This window comes from Jaculus jaculus, chromosome X (assembly GCF_020740685.1).
Source record: "Jaculus jaculus isolate mJacJac1 chromosome X, mJacJac1.mat.Y.cur, whole genome shotgun sequence".
NCBI lineage: Eukaryota > Metazoa > Chordata > Mammalia > Rodentia > Dipodidae > Jaculus > Jaculus jaculus.
In genome coordinates this window covers 11,593,557-11,616,991 of record NC_059125.1, presented here as the reverse complement: position 1 = coordinate 11,616,991, position 23,435 = coordinate 11,593,557, and the positions used below count along the sequence as shown (strand labels likewise).

Genomic DNA, 23,435 nt, shown 5'->3' with positions numbered 1-23,435 from the left:
GATACAGCTTCAAGAGCCCCTCCCAGCATGGGCTTTTAAAAAGAGATAGTGTGTTACTGTGTTGTCTGAGGCTGCCCTTGAACTCAAGGATCCTCCTGCCTCAGCCTTGTAAGTTGCTAGTAGCGTAGTTGTACTGGCATGTGCCATGCCCTGTCTATAGAAGCAGCAGTATCACTTTAGGGGTTTCCCCAAGCTGATGGCAGGGAGCCCATCAAAAGCATGGGCACAAGGCTGGGGAGAGTGGTTGGGGCTAAAGAAAGACATGGGGTGGTCAAGGTTGAGAGGGTCATTAAACCCCCAGCAAGAACCACCACTGGTGCAGAGGGAGCTGAATAAGCAGTGACACCGTGCTAGAGCTAGAATGGTGTATGTGTTGGGGATTCTGTTCTGCTTAGTAAGGTAGGAGAGACTTGAGCATATTTTTAGAAGAAGGGAAGAATTATGAAACTAATGTGTAAATAAATAGGAGGTAATAATTAAGTTAGGGTCCTGAAGATAAAGGAGGGATCTTGATCAAATGCAAATGCAGAAATGTAGGATTTGGGGTTGGAGAAATTGCTTAGATGAAGGGTACTTGCTTGCAAGGCTTGATGGCCTGAATTCAGTTTCCTGCTACCCACATAAAACATAGATGTACAGAGTGGAAAATGCATCTGGACTTCATTTGCAGTGGCAGGAAGCCCTGGTGTGTCCCATTTCTCTCTCTATCTCTATGTCCATCTTTTTCTTTCTCTCTGCTTGCAAATAATATATTTTTCAAGGTAGGGTTTCACTATAGCTCAGACTGACCTGGAATTAACTATGCAGTCTCTGGGTGGCCTTGAACTCATGGTGATCCTCCTACCTCTGCCTCTTGAGTGCTAGGATTAAAGGCGTGCACCACCACACCCTGCTAAATAAAAATATTTTTAAAAAAGAAATGCAGGGATGGAGAGGTGACTTAGCAGTTAAGGCACTTGCCTGCAAAACCAAAGGACCCTGGTTCGATTCCCCAGGACTTATGTAAGCCAGCTGCACAAGGTAGCACATGCATCTGTAGTTTGTTTGCAGTGGCTGAAGGCTCTTGTATGTCCATTGTCTCTCTTTCTGTCTTCCTTTCTCTGTTTTTCTCTTGCTCAAATAAATAAGTTAAAAATAAATATTAAAAAACACAGTGGAAAGCCTGAAAGGAGGAGGGGTTGGATAAAGAGGACATAGTAAGGAGGGAGGAGCATGGGTCACTCAGGGTGAGGATGACTTGTATTATTAGTGTCAGGAAAGAAAAAGGTGAGGTGCATTGCCAGTGGTCAGTCTGTGGGCCAAGACACAATAAAAGTAGAACATTATCTTGAAGTAGGTCACCAGAGTCAGTGAAGAATCCAGCAGCCTTTCTTGCACATCACCTCTGCTTTTGTTTGAAAATCTGATGCCAGAACTTACTCCATTTTCTGTCCTCAGGTTCTGTTCTGAACCAAACTGGGGAACACAGGGAAGAACAACTGTGGGAGTACCATATGAAAGCTCAAAGGCAGAGAGAAGAACAAAGGCAGAGTAACCAGCAAGAAGCTCTAGAGAGAGAAAGAAGAGAGCTGGAAAGACTGGATCAGGAAAGGGTAATGTGTGTGATTAAGTTCTCTACACTAGTCCTCCACTGGACACCTTCAAGGCATCCCTCTCCTTTCCTTGCTGCACCTGCCTTCTGAGTATCACAGTTCAGGACGGTTTGTTTGTTTTGAGATAGGGGGTCACTCTAGCCTAGGGAGACCTGGAATTCACTCTGTATTCCAGACTGGTCTTGAACTCATGGTGATCCTCCTACCTTACCCTCTCGAGTGCTGGGATTATAGGCATACCCTGCGACAGGACAGTTTGTCAAGGACATTTGCATGTACTCTCAATTTTCCTATGACTTCCCTTCGTACCCACATGTCCAAAGCCAGTAAGGTAGGATTGGAAGAGTCAGAGGAGGTTCTACCAGTCCACAGCTGCCTCCGGGCCTGCACTGCCTTTCTCCTTCCTGGAGTTCTCTTGCCTCCTGTGTCCTGATTTCAGTCCTGACCACGTAGCATGCTTTAGGGAATGTTCCCTTCATTCATGGTTAACTTGGTCTGAAAGCACAGGACACTTGAGGCAAATGCCTTTCTGGAGATGACATGCTTGTCACTCTGATAGTAGCAGTGATTTCACTTACATACACATTCCTGTGTTGTGTAAATTGTGCTTACAGGACAGTATTACAGGATAGTATTACTATGGTTTTGAAGCAGTAAAAATGGTTTAAAACATTTTTATGGGGCTGGAGAGGTGGCTCAGCAGTTAAGGCACTTGCTTGTAAAGCCTGACAGCCTGGGTTCATTTCCCTAGTACCCATATAAAGGCAGATGTACAAAGTGGTACATGTATCTGGAGTTCGTTTTAGTGGTAAGAGGTCCTGTTGTGCCCCAATCCATCTCTCTCTCTCTCTCTCTCTCTCTCTCCACCTCGGCCTCTGCTTGCAAATAAATAAAAGAATACAAATTTTTTTTTATGTATTTCCTATGTTGGCACAGAGAATGATTGAAGAATCACTGGAGATTGAAATGAAAGAAGAAATAGAAATGGGTGCCCAAGAAGAGAAAGACAAATCTGCTCACGATGAAAATCCTTTAGAGAAATACATGAAACTCATCCAACAGAGAAAAGGTCAAGTATGTACACATAAGGTACCTTTGCTGTCTGCTGGGCATCTGTGGGTGGCAGAGAAGTGGAGGGCGGGTGGTCACTAAAGACTTCTGTCACTTATTCTAATGCCTTGAGACTGGAACCTATCTTCTCTAATGAAGAAAAAAATGGTTAAGACTATAGAAAATTCATAGTTCAAATGGAACCTTGAATCTTTTGAATATATTATATTTTTGACAAAATTTCATTGTTTTGGCTTAGGTAAAACATTGACAAGAGTTTGATTTGTTTATATAAGTTTGGATATCTTAATTTAAAAACAAGCAATACTGACCTATGATTGAATAGTGAATATATTGTGAGATTTTTTAAAATAAGTCTGAATTATAGGCATTGAAAGTTTACTTTTATAAACTTTTTAAAATTATGAATTTTTGTTTATTTAGGGAGAAATCACAAATTGTGGGGTTTAAGGGAGGTTGCGATCTAAGAAGGAAAACCAAAACAGAGTCATAAACACGTGGGAAGTAGGAAACATGCTCTTAGTGGAAACACTGCATAGTTTATAAGGCTCATTTAAGAGAAAATGAAGTTTTGGGGGAAAATGTGGAGTCGATCCACAGGCTTGTGGGGGGAATTTATAAAAGCTCATTTAGGGGAAACTGAGGCTTTTAAAGAGAGATTAAAGCTGCAGGCCCAGCTGGGCTGAGACAAGAGAAGACCCCTTCCCCTTACTTCCACATGGGCTCTGTACGCACCTCAACCTCCACATGCTAGGAGCTCTTTGTGCTTCCTCTCCAAATCTCTTAAACTGTCCTCTAGGCCCACATGGGCTCTCAGACCCATGGGTGTATTCCTTTGTTTTTGTACGTTCCTAAGTAAGTATAATAATTTAGTAATTGTCCTCCTCAGTCTTATTTTATCCAATTATTTGGTTAAAAGTAGACATGAACTAAGGGCTTGGGGTTCAAGGACTCTTATTTCTGAACCCCTAGCATCCCATTTCAATAATACATGTATTTAGCAATAGAACAGCAGTCGCTACTCCCCTAGGGCTCATGAGCTCCACCACCATAGGCTTTTGACTTGGTTTTTAGTACCAGGCATATATTCGCTCCTGTAGAGTAGGCTTCCAGGCCAATTAGAGAGGGTTGGTTCCCCCAGAGCAGACATGCCACTGTTTCACCAGTTGGCACATTAGATACACTCACGTGTTCTGAGAGCCCACGTGGTGGACCTGGAAGAAATGTAAAAGGAGGGTTGGAAAGGAAGGAAAAGGAAGTACAAAGAGCTTCTGCCATGTGGAAGGCAGAATTGGGCAGAAAGCCCATGTGGGAGTAAGGAGGGTCTAGTCTCAGCCTGGGTGGGGGCAGAGATGAGGGAAGCTTACCAGAAACTTGAAGTTCAGGAGCTGCCCAAGAGAGCTTTTGTAAACTTTTATAAGAAGTTTTCATAGTTTATTTTGATGGGCTTGTTAAATTTTACTTTTAAAAAGTTTCTGTTTTTAGGCTGGGCTTGGTGGCACACGCCTTTAATTCCAGCACTTGGGAGGCAGAGGTAGGAGGATTACCGTGAGTTCAAGGCCACCCTGAGACTACATAGTGATTTCCAGGTCAGCCTGGGCTAGAGTGAGACCCTACCTCCAAAAAACAAAGTTTCTGTTTTTAGATGGTTATAATAGTTATTAGAGAAATAAAAATGTTTTGCTTCTCAGCTAGGATCAAGGATAGATATCTATATGTTTCATAAAATTAACTTATCTCATTGCAAATGTTTTCTCCACACTTGTCTCAGAGTTCAAAAAAGACAGGCCAAGAATGCTCAGTAATGGACGCACTAACACTGAGTGACAAGGATGAAAGGTATGGTTTTCCTTAAACACTATCCCTTAGGCAAATTCTCTTTGCTTATTTTATCAGCCAAGGGAAATGGAAAGATATTTGAAGTTGTCTTTAAAACATTGTTGAATCAGTAAAATTACTGACTTCAAGCTAGGCATAGTGACACATGACTTTAATTCCAGCACTTGGGAGGCTGAGTTAGGACAATCAGCATGAGTTTGAGGCAGTTTGGGGTACAGGGTAAATTCTAGGTCAGCCTGGTAGAGTGATACCCTGCTTCTAACAAACAAACTTTATGAATTACTGATATCAAAGCTGGGCATGGTAGCATAGGCCTGTAATCCCAGTACTTAGGAGGCTGTGGCAGGATCAAGAGTTTGAGGCCAGCCTGGAGTATATAGTGAGACTCTGTCTCAAAAGGAAAATAATAGTAAAAACAAAGTTTTTTTTTTTTTTTTTTTTTTTTTTTTTTTTTAATTTGGGCTGGGGAATGTAGCTTGGTTGGTAGAGTTCCTAGCATACATGGAATCCTGGGTTCCAGCCACAGCACCACATCAAGTAGACATGGTGCTGTACCCCTAGAATCTTAGTAGTTGGGAAGTGGAGGCAAGATGATCAGGAGTTCAAAGTCATCCTCAACTACATACTGGCTACATAGTGAGTTCTAGGTCAGCTTGGGATACCTGAGACCTTGTCTCATTAAAAAAGAGGGAAAAAAATTCACTGGACTCATAAAAGTCCATTGTGATTCAACTTGTAAAGTTGATCTTGACAGTAATTATAAGTGAGGGCAGAAGTCCCACAGGAAAAGAATAAGAACATTGTGAAGATCTGAAAGTGTGATGAGTTTATTAATATCTAATTGTTATCTTTCCCTAATTTAGTTCTCCAGGTTTTTCTCATGAAGAACCAGATGATGTTTGGTAATCATGTTAACTGTCCAGCTTCTTACATATAAGTCATGTAACATGTAGTCCTTTGTTTTTCTGTAATCAGAATGTTCAATAAAAACTTTGTGTAATCTGTGATTTTTACATGATTTTATTTTTGTACCATGGTGTATGAACCAAGAATAACCAATTAAAATGAAATCCCTTTGGCCATAGAATTTCTCATTTACTTTCCTAAAATGAACTGTTCCTGCCCCCTTTCTTAGGTTACACTTATTTGAAAACTTATTTTACTGGTCAGACTCCAGGTCTACATTAGAAAGTTTTTTATTTTATTTTATTTATTTATTTGCAGGCAGAGAGACAGAGATATTAAGAGAGAATGGGCATGTCAGGGCCTCTGGCTACTGCAAATGAACTCCAGATGCATGTGCCCCCCCTTTGTGCATCTGGAGTATATTGGTACTGGGAATTGAACCTGGGTCCTTTGGCTTCACAGGCAAGCAACTTACCCACTAAGCCATCTTTCCAGCCCTACATTACAAAGTTTAAGCTGTATGTTTCCCATGCCCCACTCAGGGTTTGACCTAGCACTCTCATGTTCTCTCCCTGAACATGAACACACAGACTTTTTCATTCTAAGTTCTAGAAATAGTACTTTTAACATCTGCTTTGGATTAAATGTGTGGGTCCCTCTTTTATTTCTTAAATTGAACTAAAGGAAATTAGCTAGGACTTTTTGCCTTTTGCCATTCGAAGGCACAACATTCACCCACTTTAGATGATGTACCAGGGTACCACTATGGAAGTTGAAATGAAACCTGCCAGGGCCTTGGACGTCTCATCCCCTGAAACTGTAAGGAATAACACTTTTGTCCTTCATACGTTACCTCATCTAAGGTAATCTGTTTCAGCAGTAGACCAACACTTTTATTGTGGAATCACTTATTTTTAATGAATGAACTTACTTTATTTGTTGGCTTTAAAATGAGTAAGCTCCTTCCCTCTAAACTTGACTTCATTTTCATCTAAAAGTTTTACAAGGGGTAACTGGAAAAAGTTGTGCCCTCCAGAGACTGGGTGGCAGGGTTGCCATCAATAATTCAGAGACTGCTTGTGATTTCGTCAAATCATTATTTACAGTTTATTCAGGAAATTCATGTGGCTTGTCTAATTGCACAAAATGCTACTCAAACAGAAGGTACTAAGCAGTGTGACAAATCTTTTGCCAGCTGGGCTCCCACTTACTCTCCTGCAGTATATGAGTGAAGGGCAGTGATCCAGAGTCGGCACCTCATTTAGAAATGCCACTGTGTCCATGACAAGGCTGGTCCTCACTAAGAAAGGTAAGGTGTAGAAAATCCAAATGCATAATCAGCTGACAGAGTAGTTGTTATCAAATGAAATCCCAAGAAACAGACTGAGCTCTTCTGCTTCAGAGAACGGTTAGAACCAGATTGTTACATTCCTGAATAAATCTTTCACTAGACTTTCATACTTTTGAGTATGAAAATTAGTCAACAGAATCCGGACCCTTTATTAAGGCTCTCCATTATTTCTACGTCACCCAAGATTAAGCTGTGTGTTAGTCCTGTAGGTAGATGGCTTTTATTTATTGGAGAAACTAGTCATGAAAATCTATACTTTTCACACAGATTTGTAAAGTACTACTGGTATTTTATACAAAATACAGCCCAGTGGGTTACAATATTTTGACAAATTACTTTTTGCTGAAAATAGATTTTTGTGAGAAATAAAACTTGTAGCACTCTTTCATGGACTAATTTCTATAGAAATGTGAAATATTGTTGATGCATATTATTTAAAAATGACACCATACTGAGAACAGAGAAAGATAGGATTTCTGTATGGTAAAAAGGCAAGTCAATGAAGCTATAATTTTATTTCAATACTCTTAGTACATCCACAACTATTTCCACCTAAATAGATTTTTAAAATAAGCATACACAAGTATTGACTATTATCTACAAATATTTATTGTAACACTTGAATAGAACTACAGGAAGCCCTTGGCACTGATAGAAAATATTGATTCACTGTTAGGTTACAAAAATTTATACATAGCAAAATTTAATGCTCTTTACATAAAAAATATTAGACTACGTCAACAAAACTTTCAAAAATTCCTGGCAGTAGCTACCAGAATTAGAAAAGTAAAATTAGGCGTTAGACACTGCCTTTTCTAGAACACTGGACTCTAATAACAGCACCTCCACTGTTGGAAAAAATATTGAAGTCTGTCATGCAACAGGAAAACAAAACACTAAGCTACCTTCAAATAACTGTTCTACACAGAAGAGAGCTTCTCCCAATTAAAAAAAAAAATCCAAATAGGCATTTTTAGGCATTAACCAAAAAAATTAAAATGAAATATTATACTTGATGTTCAATTTTAATAGCATTTTGATAAAGGTATGCTTCCTTTCATTTGAATACATTTCTGCACATGTATATGTTTGAAAGTCCAGGAAACAGCCAAACCACAAGTTAACTCTTAACATGAATATACATAGTTAACCCTATAGTATGCAGCCCCTTTGAAAAGCACTGATGCACCCCACAGTTCTATGGATCATTTCAAAAAGAACAACACAAAGCTTACTGTCACTAATACCCAGTATCTATAGTCACTTAATGTTCTGGAATGAGTTAGAAGGCAAGTTTCTTTTGAAAATGGCTTAAACTCAAGCAGTTTCTCCACTGAACATCAAATCTTTACGATCCCAGGAAATTAAGATTTAGATAGGAAAAATGAAATACCAACTCTAAATTACTTATGTATTAAAGTCTAGAAAAGGAGGTCAGAGGTCTGGTCAATTTGCAGTCAGATTTTAGATAGTTGGTATGAAACTGTAAACTCACTATCCAGACCACTTAAAAATGATTTAGAATGGTGCTCATTTTAATACGGTAACACTTCTTAATTAAGAAAAATGGAACAAAATTCTGTGAAGGATTTTTGGGTCTCTGGTTATAATATAAATTCTTAAAAATTTAAAGCAAATACTCATTAAGGCAGAGCTGACATTTCCAACAAGAAGGATGATCATTGGGTCATTATCATATTGGTACGATGAAATCTATTATAAAACTGATTTTGTAAAGCTTGAGCCAGAATCCACCTTCTTCAGTGGTAGGTTTACCAGATTTGTAGCTCGTTTTTGCATTATTGGAAAATCGATTTCTGATTGGCTCAGAGAGTTAATGGGTCCTAGACTTTGGAGGTGCTAATTGTTTTTAAAAGTTGATTGTGAGAATCACATTATCTTTGATGAGCCAAAGGTCAGCTGTCAGAAGTGAAACTTCAGTTCTACTTTGATAACATTTGAGGACAGATGGCAGATGTAAATCTATGATCCCATCCTTTGATGCTGGCATGTCACAGGTCCCCATCAAGGAGCATGATGTATTCCCATTGCCTGTGTCAGAATGGCTCTGGCAGTAAGTGTGCACATGCCACACATTTTCAAAGGATGAACAATCATTTCGTCAGTGTTGCCTCTTAAAATGGCTAACATGAAACCTCCAATATTTGCTTATCTTATCTAAAGAAAAAGATTTACCCACTGGAAGATTTTCCTAGAGATACATCCCAGCAGCTTGAGACAGACAGTGAAATGTTGGTACGTCTACAATTAGTTTGGTGGGATACACATCTGTACTGCAGAGCAGCTGTCTGATGATTTGTCAGAGCTGAAAATTCGTCGGCTGCTGCGCTCTGGCAAGCATTTATGTGTAAGAATTGAGTTGTTCTTTTGACCGAGACTGGATATCTTGCAGTTCCTGTTCTTCCTTTGCTTTGATATCCTGGTAAGCCTGCATTTTGCTTGCATCCTTTAAGTAAGCCCAGTTAGAAGACAGTATCATGAGGAAGTGGATCTGGAAAAGAAGGGTGAGCATGATGCTAGTGAGCAATGTGAGAAGGCAAAGCGAGCTGCTAGTCAGATTAGACGGACCAACTGTAGAGGGTGAGGGTTATTTGCTAGTAATACTCTTCTGCTAGCAGAGCTGTCAGACACAGAGCATGCTCTACTAGTCGGCTGCGTATTAAGAGGCTGAAGAAAAGTTAGTATGCAAATACAGTGAACTTGGGAACAATAGCCATTTATTGTTAAGAAAAAGTAAAAAACGAAATATAAGATGGTTCTTTTCTCATCTTGAGGGTAATTTCAAAGATGAATGTAAAAGTTCAGAAGCACATTGTTTTTTAGGTTAAGTAAGTAGGGCAAAGACCTATTCCATCAGTGGATAAAAAATCAATTCCTCCAAAGGCCTAAAAGTGTGAACAACGTTTATTTTGAGTAAATATTTTTAAAGCTACACATTGAACATGAAAAGAGTAAATGAAAGTCCAAGCCAAACTTAGGAACTAAGCAAAGCATGCAGTCTCTGTGCTAACAAAGTTTGAGTAGTGAAACTACATTCTTCATTTTATAACTAACATCATTTCTTGCAAATCCATCTCGTGTAAAAGTCCTTATTATCATTCTTTACAGTTGATGTGGCATACACATCTTTACCATGTATTTTCCTATTGCTTGCAAAATGAATCTATAGCTCAGTTTCCATAAATTTCATACTTCCTTCTCAACATATTTGAGACCTTCATATCTAGCTTTGCTTCTTTCTGTACCTGCTAAAATCTTACATGCAGTTTGAGAACTAGCTATAAGTAAACAGTTACTACTCACCAAGATGATTTACGGTTACCATTTTGTGGGTAATAAAGAATAACTGTTGTACAAAAAAATATATGATCATTTTTCAGAAAAATGGGTAATACCTTTTTTCTTCAAATTTTTACCTGGTCTTTTGTGGGGGTATTTATTTGCTAGTGAGCCATGTGATCATAAAAAAATTTTGGAATTTAAAATATGTTGATAAAGTATTTTCTAGAAAGAGTCTGACAAAACAAAATCTAAATTGAAACTTTCCCATTTTATCTTCAGCATTTGTTTTCATTTTCATCATTAAGACTGGTTGTTAAGCAAGCAAAAATAATGGAAAATGCAGGTATGCCAAAGCGTTAATACTTCATTTAGAAATACTGCTCAAAGTTTTGACTTCTAAAAAATTATTTTTCAAAGGATGCTTACCAATGTCAGTAAATAATAATCCCTTTCAAAATGTGAAAATAGCCAGATCTCATTATTTTGTAATTCATGTACAGTAAGTCATATTATTGAATCTACCATGCAAAATGAGTTAACTGAAGCTATTTACAAATTACTGTAGCAAAACTGCAGAAACCTAGACTCTGCTTTAGTCTGGAGGGTCAGTGATATTCACGCTACAGAGCAGAGCTCTCTAAAGCTCCTTATTGGCCTTATGCAATTTAGAATTTAGTGCAGCAATCTTCCCGACTCTTAAACTTCAAAACCGCATAGTTATATGTAGTAGCCATCATGTAGATCAGCTGGTGGAAGAGAACAAAACAGGACAGTAAGATACAGGCAATGAGGGCTGATGTTGCGACACTTCTAAGTGATGGGCGCCAGCTCATAGTCTACAGGGTTTCTTTTACCCATGTCTAATCAAAATGGGTGATCTTCACATCTAGCACACAGACGTTTTCTGCTTGCTCACTTGCTCTCTCTCTCTCTCTCTCTCTCTCTCTCTCTCTCACACACACACACACACACACACACACGCACACACAATGTAAATCTTTGGCTCTGCCCTCAGTAAGCTTATTAAAAAGACTTGGATGTGTTTCAATAATAACAAGATGGAGAGCTGAGTCAGCAGCATGCGAAGGATGACACTCAGTGCTGCATTTCCCCTCATCTTTCCAGACTGCCTGCTCAGCATCAATTAGCCCTCTTCCTGCCTGTTGCTCAGCCAAGAGAACAGGTCATCTCCATGATTTCATGGGAAGGGATGGCTTAATGATTAGGAAAACTGGGAATGGCTCATTTCCAAGTAGCAGAGATCTGTCAGCCTTTGCTTGCTTGCCTGCTTTCTTTCTCTCTCTCTCTCTCTCTCTCTCTCTCTCTCTTTCTTTCTTTCTTTCTTCCCTCTCTCTCCCTCCCTCCCTCCCTCTCTCTTTCTTTCTTTCCCCCTCCCTACCTCCCTCTCTCCCTCCCTCCCTCCCCCCCTCTCTCTTTCTTCCTGTTTCCCCAGGCAGGGTCTGGACTCTAGCTCAGGCTGGCCTTGAGCACATGACATATTCTCCCTCAGCCTCCCAAGTGCTGGGATTAAAGGTGAGCACCACCACATATGGCCTAAATTGGGTTCCTATAAATCATAATACAGTTGCCCTCACGTTGCACATGTACACGTACAACTGTGTTTACATATTGATTTTCCTTATGTGCAGTTTTCAAATTGCCTGCTTGCTAAAATTGATTTGTCACCACCAAAGTAACCCAGGAGATACTTCAGCAGCCACTGGTGGACATGCGCAGAGCAGCAAAAGATTTAAGTCAGCTTATGTGCACTGTCCCAGCTGCAGCTCTGTTGATGTTCAGCTTTCACTATGAACAGGTGTCCTGTCGTGTCACTTTTGCACATTTTTGTTGGTTTTGCCATGAAATTTGTGATACTGCATTATAGAAATTGTGCCTTACAGAGATGTGTGTGTGTGTGTGTGTGTGCATGAAACTTCATCCAGGAAAGAGCAATAGTGCTGTTGGATATGAGTTCAGTAGTAATGAATTACCAGTGTATGTTAACTACAGTGTCTGCCCTGAAACACATGAAACAAGGTGATGCACTGACAGGTTGGTGGAAGTGATGTGATCAGAGGCTCCCAACCCTACTCTGTATTTCTCCCAGGGCCGATGGTTCAGTATGTGCAATTTTAGCATTTGAAGTGACTTTATAGAACAAAACTTTTGCACATAATGAGATCAACTATATGTGTAATACATATTTCTGTTTGGAAGTCAAGACTTTGCAAAGAAATGGGCAGTGCCTCATGTAAGTACCCATGGAATGTATGTGTAGAATGCAGTGAGGCAATATGGTGTGCCTAGTCAACAGGTGTTGGTACCCTCTTCTTTCCACAGAGTACAGATTGCATCACCTACAGTCAGTGCCAAGACAGCCACTAGTACTTCCTGCAAACTAGACAGGTGGTGAGTTTACACAGACAGTTAACCACAGCTGCACATACGGATCCTTGGCTTCACCAGCTGGCAAAGGCTGGAAAAGAAATCTGTCATAGGAGGCAGGGGAGGGGGCCAGGAATAGGGAGCTAGGCTAGTGTGGTCCTGGGGCAGTTACTCACCAGGGCAATGACGGTGGCACCAGCTCCAGCACAGGCCACAATGAACAGGTGATAGGACATGTAGAACTAGGAAAGAACAGGGCACCAGCATGAGCACTTTATATGTAGTGGCATAGCCTACATGTGTTCTGTAATGGTGCTGTATCAAATAGCTGTTCTTTGCCAGGTTGGGTGCAGGCCTGGATTGCCTTTGAGTGCTGGCTCTACATGGAATCATTAGGGAAGCTTGAAAACCGACGCTCCTGCTGCACCCAGACTAATTGCATCTGAACAACAAGGGGCTGAGCTTTAGCCATCAATATGGTGTAGTCCTCATGAGGACTGCACTGTGCGGTGAAGGTTAGGAGCTGTACTCTGAGCCAGCAGTCCATGTTATGGATATACAAACTGATGAGCCAGATGGGGTACAGGCTGATTGTTTCTGTAACTCTGCACTCTCCAAAAACACGTCAGTGATTCAAGAATTTTGTCTCATGAACAAACAACTGTCAGGGTTAAGACAGTTTAAGTCAAAGAGTGAGGGTATATCGCCAGTTAAAGGATGAATAAGAAATAAGGCCATAACAGCAAGTTATTCTAGAAATATAAATGATCAGCTGGGGCTGCTTATTAAAAATCTAGTATATGCCCAAATTCAGGACACACTTTTCAATGTGGCAATTGTTTTTTGAAAAATTGCTTTTGGAAATTTTGAAATTTCAAAACAAATGTTTTCTGACAATTAAAAAAAATATATCTCTAAAGGGGAAAAAAAGTTGATTCTCAGATTTTCAACCTGGGATCACTCAAATTGCTGCAGAGTGGCAAAGCTCATCCAATCTTAAGGCTCCTCAATGACCTGGCTGGACCATACGAAATGATCATTTTTGTGGGAATAGTGATGCCCATCTCTCTTTCTCAGCCTCAAGTCATCTGACCTGTGACTTGTTTACCTCATTTGTGTTGCAGATGTTCTCCAGAGCAGAGCCACATATTTTCCCAGGGAAAGCATTCCAAGGAATGATACCTACAAAAGGAATCCCAACAGAATGTGAGTGCCCCTTCGTTATATACCCAGCCCTCTCCCCCCATTCTCAGTTGTCCTTTTCTCTTTGGAGAACAGTTATAATTGCAGGCTGCATTCCTCATTAATAGTTGAAGTTTCTGTTTATAGCACAGGGATTTGGGAATAAAGAGTAAGCTCACACCAAATTGAAGAGAGACTGGTTGGAAAGAAGAAGGGATTCAGTAGAGGGGAAACTCACGAGGGAGAAAAAGGAGGGTATTATTATCATGGTATATTGTCTATATATGTCATGTTGCCAATAAAAAGGTTTTTTTATTTCTTTATTTTAAAGAGTAAGCTCAATTTGGGCAACAGGGCAAGAACAAAGTTAGTTATCCCACGAGAGATTTAAACAGTTGGGCATTCATTTTTTTCCCTACACATTGGGCTTTATTCAGCGTGTTGGTATTTGTAAGCACTGGATTTGCAAAGCTAGGTTTTCCTTACAGTTAAACATTTGCAGGTTCTTCCCCTCACAAAGCACTGCCTCCTTCTTAGACCACAGGCATTCCCACATGGAACTCCATACTCTGTGGCCTAGTCATTGAAACTAGTAGCATGAGATACACTCAAAATTCTTGTTTGCCAGGCATGGTGGCACACACCTTTAATCCCAGCATTTGGGAGGCAGAGGTAGGAGGATGACTGTGAGTTCAAGGCCACCCTGAGACTACATAGTGAATTCCAGGTCAGGCCAGGCTAGAGTGAGACCCTACCTCAGGGGAAAAAAAAAAAAAGTCTTCATTGTTGGAATTCTAATAAAACAGCTTTATTTTGTATTTTGTATGTCTGTGTGGGAACTGTGTGGAGTGAAAAGCAAAGTGGAAGTTAAAAAACACAAATACCTCTCCTCACAGAGAGTGGGACAAGTTCAATGATGGATGCTTTTCTTGCTGCTATTATTAACATGAGCCAAGAGGAAATCTTTATGCCTTGGAAAAGTAGAAAGTGGTCAACCCAAACCAGTGATCTCAAGAACCCCTTGCTTGGCAAATAGACCTGAATTGAAAAGATGATCACTGACTCCCAAGAATTTGTGGCAAAAACATTATTTTTAAGGAACAGAGAAATGATGTAGACACATTCCTTTATGAATACTTTTGATTTTAAGATAGGGAATGACTATATAGGCCAGGCTTAACTGGAACTGCCCTCAGCTTCCTGAGTGCTGGGATCTTAGGTATGCTTGACTTTATGAATACTGGAAAAACTACCTTGAGTCTATCTTTAAACCCATCCTAAAGAATAGTGTTAGTGACGCTGGGCCTGTGTGAGAAGAGATTAGTCAGATAGGCAGTTTTAGGTATGTTTCATACAGTGTTGTGAGACAAGATGTTAAGAATAAGCCACATATGTCCCTCATAAACTCATGTGTTCTGAAGGCTTGGTCCCAAGCTTATAGCTTGGGAGGTGGAGCCTTACTGGAGGAGGTACGTTGTTGGGTCAGGCTTTTCAGAGCTTGGCTTACTCTCCTGCTACTATTTTCCACCTGCTGAGGCCAAAGTGATATCCAGCCTCTGCTCATGCCATGTTTTTTTCTTTGCTGTCATGAATCTTCCCCTTGAGATTATAATCTAAAATAAAAACCTTTCCTCCTAAAAAAAAAAAAAAAGAATAAGCCACATAAAAACTGGGTGTGGTGGCACACACCTTTAGTCCCAGCACTTGGGAGACTAACATAGGAGGATCGCCTAAGTTTGAGGCCAGCCTGAGGTTACAGAGTAAGTTCCAAGTCAGCTTGGGCCAGAGTGAGACCTTGCCTCAAAAAACAAACAAACAAGCAAACAACAACAACAAAATAAGAATAAACCATATGAGAAAAATGAAGCAAAAATGAAATAGTCCTCTCTGTCCAGAAGAGCTCTGAGAGGGCAGTTATTCACTTCTGATGACCAATTCTCTTCTTCCTTGGTTGTTTCTGATGAAAACAATTTCCAACTATCCAAGCTGGAAGCAGTAATTACACTCCCTTTTTAGGATGTGGTCTTGCTCATTCAGCTGGGAAGTTGAGTCTCAAAGTGATTGACAAGAAGAATCAGTGACTCTTTCTAATGGCTGCTCACAAAAACCAAATTTAGTTCCCTGTTGTGAGGATCCCATTCATTATAAGAATGTTTGAGTCAGCTTCTGACAGCTTTCCCAGAGTCCATCCTGATGACTGAAATGTGTCTGGATTTTATGTTGAGTTTCAGTACACATGAAGTTGCAGCAACTTCAAAAAAGAATTGCTTTAAAGAGTTGAACATGCAAAGCCAGGTATAGTGGCACAAGCCTGTAATCCCAGCACTTGGGAGGCAGAGGTAGAAGGATCACCATGAGTTCGAGGCCACCCTGAGACTACGTAGTGAATTCCAGGTCAGCCTGGGCTAGAGTGAGACCCTACCTCAAATAAATAAATAAATAAATAAATAAATAAATAAATAAATAAATAAATAAATAAGAGTTAAACATGAAAATTAACTTTTATGTGCAGTAATTTAGAGGAAAAGTTAATTTAAAACTGAAAAGAACTGGACATAATGTCACACACTTGTAATGTCAGCCTTAGATTTAAATAGGACTGCGAGAGGCTCCCAAGACCTCATCACTGAAGCAGACTTAAAATGAACCCAACATGGCTCAGGGAAATTTGCAGAAGAGGGGCCAGAAAGAATGTCAGAGCCACACATTGGATCATGATACACAGAGATATTTCCTCCTATCCATAGCTGATGGCTGGCCCCACAATGCATGGTCCATATACCCCCAAAAGTAGGGGCCAAGGGGAGGGGAGGAGGACAGGGAGGAGGCTAACAATGGTACCAACTTGACTGTATTCACTGAGTACAAAAATAATTTTAAAAAACCTCTGAAAAAAATTAAAAAATAAATAAATAGGGCTCATGGCCACCCTGAACTATACAGTAAGATCCTGTCTCAAAAAAAAAAACAACCAAAAATATTGAATCCATAGACATCCTACAGTTTTGTAGTCCAGTGGTACATAGTCCATAGTACAGCCTTTGCGGAGATCAGTATGGAGGCTTCTCAAAAACTTTGGGCTGGAGAGGTGGCTTAGCAGTTAAGCGCTTGCCTGTGAGGCCTAAGGACCCTGGTTTGAGGCTTGATTCCCCAGGACCCACATTAGCTAGATGCACAAGGGGGCACATGGGTCTGGAGTTCATTTTCAGTGGCTGGAGGCCCTGGTGCGCCCATTTTCTCTATCTGCCTCTTTCTTTCTCTGTCACTTTCAAATAACTAAATAAAAATAAAAATATTTAAAAAAATTAGACATAGAACTACCATATGACATAACTATGCCATGCCTGGGCATATACCTAGAAGGCTCCATGTCCACCATTAGAGACACTTGCACATCCATCCATGTTTAGTGCTGCTCTATTTACAATAGCTAGGAAATAGAAAAACCTAGATGTCCATCAGCAGATGAATAGATTATAAAAATGTGGTATATACACATCATGGAGTTTTACTTATCTATAAATAAAAATGAAATTATGAAGTTTGCAGGAAAGTGAATGGAGTTGGAAAGAATTAAGGGAGTCAACCCAAACTCAGAAAGCCTAAAACTACATGTTCTCTTTCTTATATGGACCCTAGCTTATAATAGTTATATGTATGTATTTAAAGATGGAAAATGTGGGTAAAGCCTGAAAGGTTAGAAAAATGACCAATAGAGTGTAAAAAGAGCTGAGGAGGAGTGTGGGATGGCAAAGGGATGTGTGACATACAAAAAGAAAGTAGGTGGGGAAAATACAAGGGGGGCAAGGGGATGAGGGAAATAGGGGAATCAACTAAAATAAAATACTGTAATGACACCCAATTTTTTTTCAAAAAAAATTTTAAGAGGAAGAAGATGAGGAGAGAAAAGAAAATTTGAAAGTAAGTTCTCATGATGAGTATCCAGAAATCTTTTTTAAAAACATTTTTATATTTTTATTATTTATTTTCAAGCAGAAAGAATATGAATATGGGTATGCCAGGACCTCCTGCAGCTGCAAATGAACTCCAGATGCTTGCTCTACTTTGTAGGTTCTGGGGAATCGAACCCAGGCTTTCAGGTTTTGCAAGTAAGCACCTTTAACCACTGAGCCACCTCTTGGGTGCCAGAAACTTTTTAATTGGATTGCATTATAATGTAGTTTTCCATTATAAAAGACTTCTTTTACTATACACTTAACTTGAAAAAATGTATATATAAATATTTGGTTTTCTGAGGTAGGGTCTCACTGTAGCCCAGGCTGACATGGACTTCACTACATAGTCTTAGAGTGGCCTCAAACTCATGGCAATCCTCCTACCTCTGCCTCCCAAGTGCTGGGATTAAAGGCATGCACTATTACGCCCTGCTCTTGAAAAATATATTTTTTTTAAAAATTTTGGATAGTGTCCTCTAGCAAGTTAAAGGGCCAATGATGCTTATATTCAGAAAACCAAGGGGAAGAGTATAAATTATTCACTAAAGAATGTAGGAAGCAGGTCACAATAATTAAAAATATGCCCATGGGTGGAAAACATGCCCAGGTAACAATTAAGGTCCAGACATATACACAAGAGAAAGAAGTAATGGGGAAGGGATTGAACGAAGTACCATATTGCCGGACATCCACGCAGATCTGCTCCACACCCGAGGTCCCATTGGTCTGTGGTGACTTAATCACTTCGCAAGTTGACCATATGTTATAGAACATAAACACAGGCACTGCCGAGAACCCGAACACTCCCAGCCAGGCCACTCCCAGCACATAGGTGAGGAAAACAAACTAGGCAGAAAATGGAAAGAGGGAGAAAGAATCCTCAGTGAGATGGGTAGGTACATCCTGAAGGAAGAAGTGCATTTCTGGCTCAGTATCAAACCTGTGGGATGCAGAATGCATTCTGTGGACCCCACCTGGCTATAGAAGTTAGGAGAAAATACCAGCACTGTTCAAGGGAGCAGGGGAAGCCAGAGCTAGCCATGCTGCTCAGCTCACGCCTTTAACCATCAAAGACATGACAGCCTAGGAGGTGACCTTACTCTTCCAAAGTCACACAGCCAATAGTGACAGGGCCTCCCATGAGATTCCATTTGGTGCAAGGGCGGTACTAGCCATCAAACTACCACTGAGCTGAACACCCAGTTCTTTTTTTGTAAAGCTTTAAAACATTTTTCATTTATTTATTTGAACAAGAGAGAACCACAGACAGATAGAATGGGTGCACCAGAGCATCTGGCTGCTACAAACTCCAGACATGTGCTACCTTGTGCAGCTGGCTTTACATGAGTACTGGAGAGTCGAACCTGGGTCCTTTGGCTTTGCAGGCAAGTACCTTAACCACTAAGCCATCTCTCCAGGCCCCCCTTTTTATTTTTGAAACAGTCTCTCACTGAGTTGTCCAGGCTGGCCTTGAATTTTCAGTCTTCTTGCCTCAACTTTGCAAGATCACAGGCCTACCCCCTTGGGCCTCTCTATAAAATGCTGTTCCTAAACATCAGTTCTAAAAACACAGCATCCATGTTAACATAGGCTAGCTTCAGGATGTTTTTTAGGCACCAAATCATGATGTGTTGATGTCTCAGAACTTACCTTTGTTTTATAATATGTGTGGGTGTGGAAAATGGCAATTGCTTACAGAAAGCCTTCTCTTTTAAAGAGCTCTGCTGGTTTTGTCATCCTGTGAAATTACTAAAAGAATTAGATGCTGCACCCTTCCCTTCCTAAACGTTTCACATAGTCACGAACGATCTGAGTGTACCGTGACTGATGAGCTTTGCATTTTCCTCTTCACTTTGCTTCTCGTCTAACAATCACCACAGCTTTGCCTGCCAGTCAGTAGCCAAAGGCACAGTCTTCACCATGTTCACCCACATGTTTCTATGGGTGACTGTAGAAAGGATATTCCTGGCCTGGACATTCTTCATATTCCACCTTGACTACTTTTTCTCAGAGAGCGTTGGAAGGCTGCCTTAAACACATGGTGGCATTTCTATTCTCAGCATGTGCACCCACAGGCACAGGACATGTGGGCAGATTAAGAGGTCTTCTAAGTTGCCTGTTTATTCCTTTTAGACCCAGAGGATTCCATCTAATTTTTATTTTCATTTGAAACAGGATGACACTCCCTTAGTCCAGGCTGCTTGGAACTCATTATGTAATTCAGGTGGACCTCCAAATCATGGCAGTCCTCCTACTTCAGCCTCCTGTGTGCTGGGATTACACATGTGAGCCACCACGCCTGGCTGGCCTAAGATTATCCTGCAGGAGATGCCTGAACAAAGGGAGGCTGGCCTCATCTGCAGGCTCAAACTACCACCTCCTATTGGTCACCCTGGGAAACTGCAGATACAAGATACTTGCCTGTTTTCTTTCAAGGACCTCCACAGTTTCCTGAAGCATTTACATTTTTAGAAATATCCAGAGCAGCACATCTCAGCATTTCTACCTCTTTTTCCTCCTCAAGGCTTCCAAGCTGGCTGCACTTGTTTTTTCCCCATCAATAGAGAACTTCATTGTCTTTCTACTAACACCACAAGGACTTGCAAAGGGGTGGCTAAGTTTTAGTCGCGATGAGCCTTCTCTTCCAATGGAAGGCCAGGGTCCAGTGGAGAGATGGAGAAAGCTACTTCCTCAGTGAGTCCCTCCTTCCTCTGAAGGTAGTTGGCTCCCATAAAGAACTAAAGATAGCAAGGCCTTCAAGAGCAGGGGCAGGGCTCATCATCTCCCCAACTTGCACAACTTTGTCTTCTTAGCATGTTGCTCTAGAGCCACCAACCCTGCTATTTTATGAACCTCACTTTTAGGCATTATCCCTTCCCACAGAGCCTGTCCCCTCACTTTCAGGCATTATCCCTTCCCACAGAGCCTGTCCCCTCCCACAGAAACTGCTGCATTCATGACAGTAACCCATTGAGGACAGCCCTCAATGTTATGGGGGCAGGGCCATGGGATATAAGAGGAGAATATGTCCAATACACAATTTGTTCATATAGTAAAGTTCATAATAAATGTTTTAAAAAGCCAAAGCACACAGAAGATCCTATGTGGGATTGGGAGGTGGGGAGACATTCACGTCAACAAAGAACTCAAATTACTTAGCAACTGAGGAGTGGTGGGTTTCATCCTTGTTAGGAACACGGTCTTTGGAAATAACCCTAAATGAAACTTCTTGTGGAGACTCTTTATTACATTTCCAAGGACTGGGTTCTGGTTCAAGAATTTACACAGATTAGGCAAAGAGATCCTAACATGGTCCAGCAGAGAGTCTTACTGCGCTGTTGTGGATCCCACAGAAGGTGTCATTATGGACACACAGGGTGGCAGCCTAGGTTCTCATGGCCTGATTCCTGTCGGTGCTGTGTCTCCAGGAGAGGGAGGAGACAGGCAGGGTATGGGTAAAATGGGTACAGTTGAGCCCAGACCTGCTGAAAGGGACTGCTGAGGTGAGTTAACAACAGGGTACAGGTGGACTTGGAAGGGACCAGGTGTGCAGTCCCCAGTAGGAATGATGGTCTTAGTGGTATTCCCTTTGCATCCTCAGTAGGACTTTTAAGTTCACAACATTATCTTATGTAAGTTGAGGGAATTGAGGCCTGGCTGCTGGTCCCTGTTGGGGACAGTAGTATAAGAGAGAGCAGGAACCTAACGTAAAACTGCTCCAATGGGGTGGTACTTGGACAGAGCCGGCAGGGCATAAATTATGGTGAGGTGGCAGGCTGCCCAGGCATCTGGGTATCTTGAGGGTATCTTGAGAGATCCTAAGGAAGTGATTTTCCCTCAGGTGCCACTTGCCACAGCCTTCAGAATGTGGGTTTCCATGACTGAGGTGGCCCATCAAGAGAGGAATGACACACAGTCGGGACCTGAGAATATATCAAATGATCTGAACCTGTAGGTGCATCTGCTTGCCTAGTTCCTTTCCTGCACTCCAAGATATTACTTCCCATTTTCTGGCCTTTCTTCCTCAATTCCTCAATAGGCACCTTCTCCAAGGCCTGCCTAGCTGATGTTGATATGCCTACCAACTCCCCTCTCCACAAGCCTCCTCAGTAGGAGCTTGTTCATAGCCAGCAGTCAAGGTCCCTCCCAGTCAGCTCAGAGTGTTCTCAGAAATTCCAGCTACAAGCCCCAGTGGGTCACACCAGCTCCACCCAAATTGTCCACACTCCTGTCACACAGCTCCTCAGTGGGTGCCTGAGCCAGTCTTGGTACTCATTCCCTCCTCTCATCCTCACTCCCCCTAACCAGGCTCACTTCACATTCTGTTGTCACTCACCTGAGCCTTATCATGGCTTCTTGAAACCTTTTCTCCTCAGCCTCGTCCTCCACACACAGGGGACTGGACAGATCTTAGATTACTGCGTGTGACCATCATGCCACGTTCCCTACTTATCTTTTGTTGTTGCTGTTGTTTTGTTTTGTTTTGCTTTTCGAGGTAGGGTCTCACTGTAGCTCAGGCTGACCTGGAATTCACTATGTAGTTTCAGGGTGGCCTTGAACTCATGGTGATCCTCCTACCTCTGCCTCCCAAGTGTTGGGATTAAAGGCACGTGCCACCACGCCCGACCTTCCCTACTTATCTTTGACAATATCCTTCCTGTTCTGGGCCCTGCCGTTCCTCCCAAACAGTACAATTTCTCCTCCTCCCACTCACCTTTCCTAGTCGCCCTGGTCACATGACTGGCTCCCAGGAGGCTGACTCTTTTATGGGCCTCCCTTGCTTGCAACTGGTCCCTTGTCCCTGGTCTCCTGTGAGCATTTTCCTCGGTTTTGGCCTGGCACAAAGCCCTCCCTGACTCTGCATTGCCTCTGGGTCACTGCCACTTCCTTATATCTCCACCACATCCCATTTGTGCAGCCAAGGACACACACTGACACCCACACACACACCTGGGGACAGGCTAAGCAGCAACTGGCTCGCCTTGTGTCGTCATAGGTTTCCCAGGCTGGAGGGTCCATCCTGGGGTTAGTGACACATCTCTGAGGCAGGGGCACATTTATGTTGAGAAATAATAGCACCCACCCATCATGCCTAGGCTACTTAGGTTGAAGAAATGCCAGACTGGGTGTAGATCCTCCCAGGAAGAAAATGTCTGCCCTCAGGATAGGGCCATAGGCTTCCTGGCATGTGTAGCATAAGCTGAGCCCTGCTGCTGAGGAGAGAGGACTGGGTCTGGCTTTCAGCTCTGGGAGAGGCCACTGGTCACAGTAGTTCTTGACGGAGGCATGCTGGTTGAGGTGGAAATCTTTGTGACTTTTGTGGTCTGAGCCAAATGTTCCCTTTACACTTGACATTCTTCCAAGTGCCACATTAATGTATCCAGCTGTCTAGGACATTTTTATAAAGATATGCTGACATAAATTTCAATTCAAAATATGTACACAGGTCATGGTGTGGTGCAATGGTGCAGCACTTGCCTAGCACACGCAGGTCCCTGGGTTCAACCCCCAGTGCTATGCACTCTACGCATTATATGTACATCTACACACACATGTCATGTTTTAAATTTGTGTATGGGTACACTTGTGTCATGGTGCACATGTGAAGCTGGTCAGAGGACAACCTCAAGGTATCCATCCTCTCCTTCCACCTTCTTTGAGGTTTTGCTGCAAACAGTACTGTCTAGTTGGCCTGAGAGCTATTAGGATTCTCCTGGCTCCATCTCCCACTACGACAGGGTTTTGGGATCACAAATCTGTGTGCCACTTTGCATCTGACTTATTTGGGTGCTGGGGATGATCATATTTAGGTGGGCAGGTTTACAGTGAGGTACCTTTAACCACTGAGCC

The 23,435-nt window shown here is 41.7% G+C and overlaps 2 protein-coding genes across 9 annotated transcripts in view; one reads left to right on the top strand and one right to left on the bottom strand.

Moving 5' to 3' along the window:
* Ofd1 (OFD1 centriole and centriolar satellite protein) overlaps positions 1 to 5,509 on the top strand; it is a 51,870-nt gene extending 46,361 nt beyond the window's left edge. For 3 of the 4 annotated variants that reach the window (XM_045140773.1, XM_045140774.1, XM_045140771.1), the window contains 4 exons: positions 1,438 to 1,592; positions 2,529 to 2,681; positions 4,435 to 4,502; positions 5,366 to 5,509. In XM_045140773.1, the coding sequence (XP_044996708.1) occupies positions 1,438 to 1,592; positions 2,529 to 2,681; positions 4,435 to 4,502; positions 5,366 to 5,408 (419 nt within the window). In that variant the 3' untranslated portion in view covers positions 5,409 to 5,509. The remainder of the gene's footprint in view (positions 1 to 1,437; positions 1,593 to 2,528; positions 2,682 to 4,434; positions 4,503 to 5,365) is intronic. The other variant, XM_045140772.1, reaches the window with a different exon arrangement.
* Positions 5,510 to 6,491: 982 nt separating this feature from the next.
* Gpm6b (glycoprotein M6B) overlaps positions 6,492 to 23,435 on the bottom strand; it is a 194,917-nt gene continuing 177,973 nt past the window's right edge. For 3 of the 5 annotated variants that reach the window (XM_004671448.3, XM_004671444.2, XM_004671447.3), the window contains 4 exons: positions 18,260 to 18,431; positions 13,556 to 13,629; positions 12,624 to 12,689; positions 6,492 to 9,271 (listed from right to left, as the gene is read on the bottom strand). In XM_004671448.3, coding sequence (XP_004671505.1) covers positions 9,122 to 9,271; positions 12,624 to 12,689; positions 13,556 to 13,629; positions 18,260 to 18,431 — 462 coding nt within the window. In that variant the 3' untranslated portion in view covers positions 6,492 to 9,121. Of the gene's footprint in view, positions 9,272 to 9,666; positions 10,809 to 12,623; positions 12,690 to 13,555; positions 13,630 to 18,259; positions 18,432 to 23,435 lie in introns of those variants that run through there. The other 2 variants (XM_004671445.2, XM_004671449.2) reach the window with 1 other exon arrangement.